The 11,104-nt window shown below is 43.3% G+C and overlaps 1 protein-coding gene across 1 annotated transcript; it reads left to right on the top strand.

The window, feature by feature from the left end:
* The first annotated feature begins 1,727 nt into the window (after positions 1-1,727).
* On the top strand, positions 1,728-4,254 carry LOC102295379 (alpha-(1,3)-fucosyltransferase 4-like). The gene has a single exon (XM_005929953.2). The coding sequence runs from the start codon at positions 2,404-2,406 to the stop codon at positions 3,562-3,564; it is 1,161 nt and encodes a 386-aa protein (XP_005930015.1). The 5' UTR covers positions 1,728-2,403; the 3' UTR covers positions 3,565-4,254.
* Positions 4,255-11,104: the final 6,850 nt, after the last annotated feature.

Genomic DNA, 11,104 nt, shown 5'->3' with positions numbered 1-11,104 from the left:
CACTTTTCTCTTCCCCTCATCTTCTATCTGTTTCTTTATCGCTCACGCTCTCTGTTCGCCCCGGCGGGACCAATTGAGACATCCAATCCCCTGGGAGTGTGAAAAGGAGAGCAAGAGAAAATCAATAGGGAAGATGAGTGAAGACCTGGAGGTCCCATCAAAAACTGAATGCTTCTCTGTGTGCTGGCATGATTCACACATCCACAAAAACACATACAGATACACAGCGGTATTGCTTTTGAGAGACAGGAAGGCAGCAGTAAACAGCAGTCTGGAAATCGTAGCAAACAACTGGATGGGTCTGCAAAACATCCAGTTTGATGGCTTCCCAGGTCAAAACAGAGTGACATGAAGAGCTCTTCTGTCTGTTTTGTGTGTGTGTGTTTTTCTGTCCTTTTAGCTAGATTGCATACATGTGCCCACAAGTCTGTTGTTGGAGAGATGTTTGAACCAAGAAAGACGCAATATCGATCTCTCCAGAGAGATTCAAGGTCTGCAACAACAAGTGAAAGAGCACGATGTCACATAAGTTCTCTTCCAGCAGGCGAGACGACACAAACATAAATGCCAGGCTTTGTGTGTATCGTCGTGGCTGTAATCTGAGCTGTGCAAAATGTCACCATATCACCAATCAGCTCGACTTTAATTATAGTACATTTACAGACACATTTGCATGGCTTTGTGCTGCATAAAAGGCTTAAAATAAATAAAACTGAACCAATAAAAGGAAAAAGCAAACTCATCCCTATGTGTCATTTCCTGCACTCAAGAGCCTCTGCTATTTTGGAGAAGAAGCACACATGTTTATAATGTTAAACCTCACTACTTGTCTACATAACTTATGTCTGGGTAGATTTCTTCCCAACACAAGATAACCCCAGGCAGGACATTAAATGATTGGCTGAAAATAGAACTGTTCAGATGAAAGGGAGAATAAATAATGCACAGAGAATACAAAACCTCTTGTGGGGATAACTAGTCGTGCATGCACATGCACACATTTCTTCCATGGTGAAGAAAAGTGAATGGATGTAACAGGAAGGAGGAGGACCCAGCGGAGACACACATGCTTCTTGCTTCATCTCCTCCCACTCCTCGTCTGCCATTTTTTTCCGCTCACATTCAGACTTCATGACATACTCTGTGTCTGTGGGGAGGAATAACATCGTCCCAGTCACGGCGTGTTTTTCCTGCCCACCAGAGCTCAGACACAACACACAGTGCACGGTTTCCATCCCTGCTGCCTCATCATTTTTTATGAGTTTTGATCAGAATGGATTCATATGATGACAACAGCCTGGACAGTTGATCCCTTTACAGGGAGAGTAATACGCCATTGTGTTAACAACTTTTTTAAAAAAAAATTTGAAATCACCAAATGAAAACAGTGAGTCACGTCGTAGTTAGAGGGTGTTGCAATGTTGGGTTATATCTAATAAATAAAACATTCAAGACAAACCTTTTCAAAGCACCGCTGCTGCATGACTAATTTGCAGCTGGGATGTTTATTCATTGGCGAAATTAGACATGCACGTTTTGAGGAAGATCCTTAATGTCACTACACACACAGCAAACGGCACAGGACGGCGCACGGGCAAGCTTTGCGCTTGTGTAGGGAGACACCAAGTGGTCAGTGACAAGTGTAGCGTCTCACAAGAGGCCGTGTCAAGTTTTCAGGGGCCAAAGAACTGCTGCTGACAAGAGCTCCCGTCTGTCATCCTTTAAAATGCGAGGGATTGTTTACACGACTTAATAATCATAAACAGTAGTTCAGGGGTTAGAGCCATGCAATAGTGTACAGTGTTACACTTTCTGCACGCTCGATTTAAACCTCAGTCTTACCTTGTTTGGATTATACTCGCAAACTGACTCACGAGCCGATTTCTAAAGGGCCTTCTAATTAAAAAACATTTGCTTGTTTTATGAGCGGATCGCCGCGCCCTGGGTCAAGATGTTTACGCTAAAAGTGCCCGAAAAGTCCTCCGACAGTCAACAGGCCTCACAAAGGCCCCATTCAGCTGTAACTGGAACCTGCGCTGCCACGTCAAGTATATCCTAGAGCACAGGGACAAACTTTTACTTTTACTTTACATGAGCCATGACGGTAGTTTGAAGTCTCTCGACGAGTCGGACAGGTGAGACAACAATGAGGCAACAAGGAGTATTTTGGAGCTGTGGAACGCCATTAGCTTTACTGGCTTAACTGTACCTTGCTCTCTTTATCGCACCTGAAACTACAATGACTTTAAAAGTAGAGCACACTGGGTGTGACTGCACGACTGTAATGGACTCCGGTGTTTAACCTACTTTCCCCGAAAAGCCTCAAATGGCTGTGCGGATGTCTCAAAGACGCAAACTGATATTACAGTAGTTTTGGGGGAATCCGCAGGGTGAAGGGCGTCGATGGGAATTGGGGATCTCTGGAGACCAGAGGGCCGCCCCTCAATTGCAGCTCACGGAGCAGACAGGCGCTCAGGGTTATTCCGGCGGAAAAACCGCTGCGTGTGTGTTCTCACAGGGGTCTGCTCCTCTGTGTGCGTGGCCACTGTGGTTTTCCTGTTACTCGTGGGAGTCTGCCTGCTCTACCTGCCGGATGCATTAGCGCCTGACCCGCTGGTTTCTCTCAGCCCGGTGACGCTGCTGATTTGGACGCATCCATTCGGTCAGTATCGAGAACTTCCGGACTGCCTCGAGCTGTTTCAGATAGACGGCTGCACGCTCACGGACGACGAGCTAAGGTACCCACAGGCTGACGCCGTGATAATTCACCACCGGGAGATTGCCACTGGCTACGCCGATCTCCCACCAGAACCGCGGCCACCTGCGCAAAAGTGGATATGGATGAACTTCGAGTCTCCCACGCACACGCGTGGACTCTGGCGTTTAGGGGGTGTTTTTAACCTCACGATGAGCTACCGGACAGACTCGGACATTTTCCTCCCCTATGGGTATCTGGTCCCCCTCGCGCGCACAGAGAGGGCTCTCCAGAAAGGCTTTGCGCTGCCGCTTCGCGGATCTTACAGCTCCAAACTCCTGCGGTCACGCTTCGTGGCCTGGGTCATCAGCAACTGGTCGGAGTCCCAGGCGCGCGTGACCTTCTACTACCAGCTGCGCCAATACATCCAGATCGATGTGTTCGGGCGCGCGGGCTCGCCGTTACCGACAGGCAGCGTGGTGCCGCTCGCCAAGCGGTACCTGTTCTACCTGGCGCTGGAGAACTCCCAGCACACCGACTACATCACGGAGAAGCTGTGGAACGCCGTGCTGGCCGGTGCAGTCCCCGTGGTGCTGGGTCCGTCCAGGCAGAACTATGAGCGTTTCCTGCCCCCCGAGGCCTTCATCCACGTGGACGACTTCCCCTCAGTGGAAGAGCTGGCCCAATACCTGCTGATGCTGAGGCGGAGCCCAGCTCAGATGAGACGGCACCTGGACTGGAGGAGGGGCTACGGCGTACGCCAGCCGACCTTCTTCAACGAGCACTTCTGCACAGCCTGCAGGGCGGTGAGGAAGACCAGAGGCAGGACTAATGTAGTCACAGACCTGACACGTTGGTTCCACTCGTGAAAACATGCATCAGACCTCCAGCACCTGTTTGAAATGACGGCAAAGCCGAGAGATAAGACCATGAGAGGGGAAAGATTTACTAACCACATGCTGCTTCCAGAGTTTACAAATCAAATCTTTTTATCATCAGTGAAAGAGTATATTTAATTTATGTGATTTATTAAATAGTGTAATAACTTAAATACATTTATGATCATTGATCTTATCTGAGTGAATTCTTCTAGAAGTTGTTTTTTATCTTAATTAATTAATTTATTTTAACTGACTCCCATCTAGCCAGTAAGAGTCCTTCTGATAAAACAGTTGGAGTAGAGTTAACCTTCTGCACCAGGGCTTAACAACACAACATCTGTAATTTAGACCAGCGGTGTCAAACATAGGGCCTGGGGGCCAGAATCGGCCTGCAAAGACTCCAATACGCTCATCTGGACACCTTTTAGAAAATCTGAAGGAGTGCATAGTATTTGAACTTATAATTGTATTTTCATAAGTTTTACAGCTTTTCCAATTGATAAAGTGCTTTTTAAAAAAATGTGAATTCATAAAAATGTTATATTTTGTAATTACAGGAGAGTCAGTGCAATAAACAACCACAACTTTTTATGTAATTTTAAGTAGGGGAGACCGGGGATAGTTGTAACATTTTTGACATTTCTGTCTGTAAATTGGAGCTCTTTTAAGGTAGTGGATTCAAAATGTAATGCAAAGTATTTACATGTCTCTGCTATTAAATAGTGCAGCTATTTTCTCTGCAGCGCAATTACCCATTGCATGGTATGGTCTCAAACACGAAGAGTGAAATGTTACAATTGACCCCATAGTCTGGGTTAGTTGTAACATATCCTGGGGTGAAATCTAACACAATGAAATAAGGGTACTAACAAAACATTAACATGTAATCTTTGCTTATTCAACACATGAATGCACTTACATCCATTTATGTGTGTGTGTGTGTGTGACAGAATGCAGAAATCTAGCTTTTGAACATATTCCAACCCCCCAAAAAAAGACAAATTATGGAATTTTCTGCAACTGAATATTTCATTAATTTTGGTTGGTCTTCCTTGAGTTTGGCCTCATTGGCTCAGTGGGCATTATAACCTACAACTCTTGCACCAATTTTGAACATAACAATGAAGCTGAAAAAATATAGTTGTTCACCAGCATCGCAATTCCATTACTTTTTATCATGGTTTACCTTGGTGTGGTTTGCAAAGTGCTTCAGAAAGATGAGGAAATCTGTTTCTTGCACCCATCCCGTTACAGCCAACGGCTAAAACATTAGCACTAAAGACCTACACAGAATATATCCCCATAGACATACAAATAACATAATTTAAGTTTGATGACTTTAACTGCAAAGCAGATAATGCTATTAGAAATTGAAATAAAGTAGAAAAACGTACTTTTTGGCATACAAATTACTTTTTTTCATGTTAAATTGTCTGTGTTTGACAAAATGTGCTGATTTTTCACATGTGATAGCAGAACTGAATTGGGCATGCACAGGATGAGTCACATCATTTGAAACTTAGCCCTGATTGGAGAAATTGGAAGTGTTACAACTGACCCACGTTACAACTATCCCCGGTCTCCCCTACTCACCATGTAGTTTCACTGTTCTGGCTCACTTAAGATTAAATCGGGCTGTATGTGGCCCACAGTGTAAAATTAATTTGACTTGGCTGCTTGGCAAAATTAAAGTGTGTGACAAAGAAGAAAGACCACAGTCTTCAGATAATATTATTTTATTTTTATTTTTTTAAAGTGACCAAATGTTCATGTGTGACTGTGACTATATATTAAAAATATCTGAGTGCCTTTTGTTCAGGTTTCACACCTCTGTGAAGCAGCTTTTACCTGATAGTGAGATGGGAAAAGAAAACATGAGGAAGAACAAACAAATATGCTGGTGCAGGAAATAAGCTTTCAGAGAAAGGGCACACATGTTTACCTGCAACTTCCTCAAGGTGACTCAGAAAGAATGCCACATGTCCCCACCACAGCCTGCTCTTTGTGTCTGCACATCACTAATCACTTTATTGCAGCGCTGTTCCTGCTCTGAGTCATTTTTAAAGGTGTCATTAGACCCCAAACCTAATACTGTTCAAACCTGAGGCGCTGGGGTTTTGCATTTTTCATTTAAGATTGCATAATAAGCGCACGCGCACGCTCGTTTTGCTGATATTTTTACTATCTGTTATATATTGTTGTGGCTTCGGCTGTGGCAGTAATGCAGAAAACGAGAAAAAAAACAAGGGAGGAGGTGAACACATGTGCATCAGCAGTCACTTGATAGGACTGCTGATGATGTGATGCAGATCATTTAAATTTACACCTCTGCATTGGGGCCGTGGCACAGAATTAACACTTCCCACTGTCAAATGAGACATTTCCTACAGGCGGCAAATAATGTTGTTCCCCATAATGAGCTGATGCCTCAACAGCTGGTGAAACCACTCACGTCTATCAGCAATAATGGTTTCAGATGGCCAGAACAGCCAGAGCCCTTATCCCTGTCTTAATCCCATTCATGCGAGCATATCTGGTTACTGTTAGTACTGGTTACCATCTTTGCTTTCAAATATAGATCCATTAATCTATACCTCTCCACTGTGGACAGAACAGGTGCTAGACAGCTGACATATGGACACACAGAAAGCAGACTTCTCTTAATGTGCATTAAAAAGCGCATCTGATCACTGAGAAGACTACAAAGGAGCTACACAGCGGTAACACCCTGAACAGGATATCTGACATGCTTATTATACATATTTCCCTGCAAACACTGTGATGCTTAGCAACTTTTATTTATGTGTCTCATGCTCGTTTAATTAAAATTTGTGATTGTGTTTACACAGTAATCAATATGACTGTCACGATGCTTCTTGTTAAGCATTAAATCTTACAAATTAAGAAAAAAATATATGCAGAAATACAATCAACTGCATGATCGTTTATAAACGATCTCCAATCTCTGTGATGTTTATGCTGACTGACACAGGTTGCCACCCAAGCTGTTTTCACTTAACCGAACCACAGCAGATCTGGTATCTCAGTGGGCATGTGTTACAGGCACCCACAAGAGGCTTAAAAAGAAGGAGACTTGAGTTCTGAGTAGAAACAGATCCAGGAGTTCAATGAGGTTAGAGTACAGATGCCAGTGTGTGTGTGTTTGTTTGTTTGTGCGTGTGTGTGTGTGTGCACGCTAATAGGGCTCACTCCCTTTTGCTCTGTGAAGCTGAACTGCCTCTTCTGGCAGTTTGCATCCTCTGCTAGCAGGCTTTCACAAATATGGACCAGAGCTTAGTCAATATCATACATAAGAGATGCCAAAGAGCTTCTTCTTTGGCTCTATTTTTAAACAATTTCTTGAAATGCAGATGATAGATGAAAATGTGAGTTTAAGTTAAAAAAAAAAAGTCTGTTATTAACTGTTGATCAGCTTGAATTAAAATAAAAACATCAAATTTTATCACCTCTTTTTAAAAATCTATTTGTGTTTTCAAAATGTGTTTATATTTGCATTTAGATGTTCTATATTTGTGAACCATATGCCCACAAAGTGGATACAAACCAAAGAATTTATTTCTTCCACATATAATAATAACTTAAAGCTAGTCAGATATTAATATTTTAAGTCATAGTCATTCATATTTAAAGATCACAGACTAGGTTGATTTTAAAAGTATTCTTAATGTTTTTTATGGGTTAAAAAAATAGTTACCTGAATGCACTCACAGAAAGGATTCTGGTATGTGCTGCAAAGTCCAGATTTGTTACCATCAAAACATTACGTTTTAGCAGGGTGACACAAAAAGTATCATCTCAAGGTGAGTCAGTGCAGTGTGCATGGACGTCTTTGAAATGAACAGTCCCTGCTCGCAGCGTTACCTGTGTTTTGTCAGAAACTGACCCCGAGCAGACGATTCTCAGTGCCTTCGAAGTCTTTGACCCAGAAGGAGCAGTAGTTCCTCAGGATGGGCGGAAAAGAGCGACTGTGAGATATTATTCACAGTTTTTACAGCAGAGACTCGGTGACCCTTCACAGGAATTCATCACACAGATAACAACGAATTAGACCAATAAAGGAGGCGTTTCATGATGATGCAAGGCTCAGCCAGTGAAAGGCAGAATGTAAAGTCAGAGAGATTGAAACAGTGATTCTTGTTCCTCGTTGCTCCCCTGCAGCACGAAATAACACCTCATGTCATGGGCTGACAAGTTTACAGAGGATGAGGTGAGTCGTCGCTTGGCAACAAGGTGAAATATCGGATGTATCAATATGAGATACAAGTGGTCGAGATACTTTTGAACAACTATAAAGTGAGCCTTGATGAATACTCGGAATAAAAGGCAATTTGATTATTTAAAGCCCTTAAATACCCGCTGCAGCTTATTACAAAGATCCTTCACAGCTCCTTCTTCAGTAACAGTGCCATTCATAACCTACATGGCCCCTGGCTAGAGACACAGTAATCTCATTTGTGCAGCAACAGATGTTTCTCTTAAAAACATCCGTTGACTGGGGAGTGAAAACTATGCCTCTCATTCTCTCGGGAGGGTTCAAAGAGACCAGTATAATCACTATGAAATTTGTCACATTTGTACTGGTTTAAAGAGATATGCAGACTTACTGCAGACTCGCTATGTTGTAAAACAGCAAAAGCTCTCCTTCTCTGTCCCTCTCACACAGCCTGCACATATTTTATAAGGAAGCTTTCATGTTCTGTTTATCAAAACACCGTGAAGGGGGGAGGTAAGGGGGCCAAGAAAATGCATATGAAACAACAAAACCCCTCGACAAATAAACAGCACTGTGTTCCCATGGCAGCGCGTTGCATTAATCTGAAGGCTGGTTTCCCATGGCTGTGTCTCACTGCCCCATAGACCTCCACTCTGTCTCACTGATGGCTCCTGTGATTGCAATCATCCATCTTACTGTCAAAAGCAAAAAAAAAAAAAAGAAGGGCAAGAAAGGGGAAATCGCACACACCATCTCGCTCTCGCTCCCTTGTGTCCAGCAAACAAGGCACCCCAATGTGAGCAGAGCCGACACATGGACCACAGGCCCTCTGCATTGTGTGTGCGCCCGGGCTTGTATGATTAACAGCGAGAACATGTGTGGGTGTGCATCTTTGGTTGTCTGTGCCTGCACTATACTGCATGATCAGTCACTGGAGTGTACACGGGGGGGAAGCGGTGGACATGTCTGATCTTGCAGCTGATCAAAAGCACCAGAGACTTGTTCCCTTGTGGTCGTGCGAGCGGGCCCTCATATCAACACGTCTCTGTTCAGTAGACAGGAAAAACAAGAGGAGAGAGACAGACAGACAGAGGAGGAGGAGGAGGGGTACTTGAAGAGAGAGACAGAAACAGGCAGGCATAGCAAAGATGAAAGGATGCATAAAGAGGCCAGAGTGGAGAATGACAATGATACATAACCGCACTTATCTCTCTGTTCTGATGAGCTAATTGAAAGGCAAAAGTCAGCTCTGTTTGTGTCTGTAGATTTAACAGCGTGCGTGATCCTTCGATGCAAACCTGACAGCAACTGTCTGTAAAACGCTAAATGTGGAGAAAGAAGAAAACTCTGATGTCTATAAACTTCCCCTCGGGATGCGGCTGGTTACCTTAACTACAAGACCTTGTGTTGTGTGATCACCCACAGAGAGGACAAAGAGCAGGAGCAAGAGGAAGAAGGGGAAAAAAAGGAGGACAAAGGGAGGAGGAAGATGAGGAGGTGGAGCTTCTGTGAAGCTTCTGCTTGTAAATTGTCTGGCCACGCCGTAAAGTTGTGGTGTGAGAATGTAATTATGTGCAATAAAGTGGTGATCCTATGAAATGAATCCCTTTGTTGTTTGCAACTTTAATCTCACTCCAGTATAACCAACGCAGAGACGTTTCTGCTGAGCCCAGCGTTTATCAAACGGAACAACAAAGCCCACCTGAACATGATTTAGTGTAAAAGATAAAGAGACGTGCACAAACACACCAGAACAGATGTATTTAAAAGGTAGACTCAACACTCTAAAACATATGATTGCTTATGACACCGAAGACAAACAGATCGGCCTATTGTCGTGATTAACGACTAGATCAAAACTTGGATCTTGTCGTAAACTCGCTTCCTTGCCAAAAGTCGTAGAATGAGATAAAACACATTCTCATGTCTGAACAATATTAGACTGTATATAAAGATGGACACAAGATAGTAGGTTTGATTGGTTTGTGAAGTCCCATTTTAAGGCCTTGACTCAAAGTTTGTATTAGTTGCCTGGTCGGCTAATGCTAGCAAGCTTGTTTAGCTAGGTTTACTGCAATGATGCATCACATGACAAAGGGTCCCTGCTAATTAATGTCAATTAGTAATGCACAGATTCTTATAAAAAGTACAATTTTATTCACAAAAACTGGATCACAAATTTCTTGGATACTCTGTACTTAATAATGTGAAATAATGTTTGGATTAAAAATCCTACAGAAAAGATCAACACCACAAGCACAGCTCAGAGGTCCAATTCTACAAGTAGTTGGGACCAATATCCTCCTGTCATTCAAAGCAGCTAAAGCTCCTAATAATGCAAACTTTAAGGCTTAAGAAAGAGTTATGACCTTGTAAAGTTGTTATGAAAGGAGAAGTTTTTCTGTGAGCTTGCTTATGGTCGCCTTTGCAAACGGAGTGAGCCATGAGCCACAGTTTGGTGTCATTTCAGCTTGTCCTCCATCGCTCAGCTTTCTGTAACCTGGTGCAAGCTGCAGTGTAAAATCCTGCTGGCCTTCACTGCCATTTCAGTGATATTGCAGTGCTTAAGAGGGCAACTCCACAACAGCTTGAAAAGGTGAAACTTTCTGGAGAAAAATCCTCTGCAGTTTCTTTGTGTCCTGGTTTGATTTCTTCTTCTCCCATAGAGATGTCTCACGTCACATCATGTGCACAATTCTTGAGAGTTGCCCATCATTCTGGATGTGATACAACCAACAATCAATAGGAAAAAAAAAATGTATGGATGTTGCCAGTTGCTTCCAGGCAAAGCTGGTTGTGGGGCTCATTACTGCGCGGTTGCTAGCAGCCACCTCTAGTTTGGATGGAAGACATCGACTTGTCTGCAAAGCAGTACTGACTACTTGCCAAGAGGTAGTAAAAAGCTGTGCCTCAGCACTTTCACTAAAGCTCAGAGAGCAGCTGGCAATAGCAAATTACAGGTAACTATGTCAGTCTGCTAGAAACCAAGGAGGCTTCTACCAAGTGGTTGGAGAATGCACAGTTTGGGGTCTCTGACTGGTCTCTCTCCGTAACTGGGACGTTAGCAATTGATTAGTACCACTCACCAACTGGTAGCTTATCCCTCCACTGTCACCATGATCGTCATGTCTCTAAAAGGGCTAATAAATTAATGTCATGGTTGCGTGTGCGTAAAACCTCAACATCATCGCTGTTTGTTTGTTTTCTGAGAAGAAGACCTCAGTGAGTCTGGTGCACCTGCAGCAGGAGTTGTGTGACATCAAAAGTCAGTGAGCAACACAAAGGTCGTGGTAT

This window comes from Haplochromis burtoni, unplaced genomic scaffold (genome assembly GCF_018398535.1).
Source record: "Haplochromis burtoni strain Fernald_Lab_line unplaced genomic scaffold, NCSU_Asbu1 Contig_128, whole genome shotgun sequence".
Classification (NCBI taxonomy): domain Eukaryota; kingdom Metazoa; phylum Chordata; class Actinopteri; order Cichliformes; family Cichlidae; genus Haplochromis; species Haplochromis burtoni.
The sequence above is the reverse complement of the archived record's forward strand: the minus strand, read 5'-3'. Positions and strand labels throughout refer to the sequence as shown.

Excerpts from the sequence above, each read along its gene's own strand:
- LOC102295379 (XM_005929953.2), top strand. The coding sequence starts at position 2,404 with ATGGGAATTGGGGATCTCTGGAGACCAGAGGGCCGCCCCTCAATTGCA.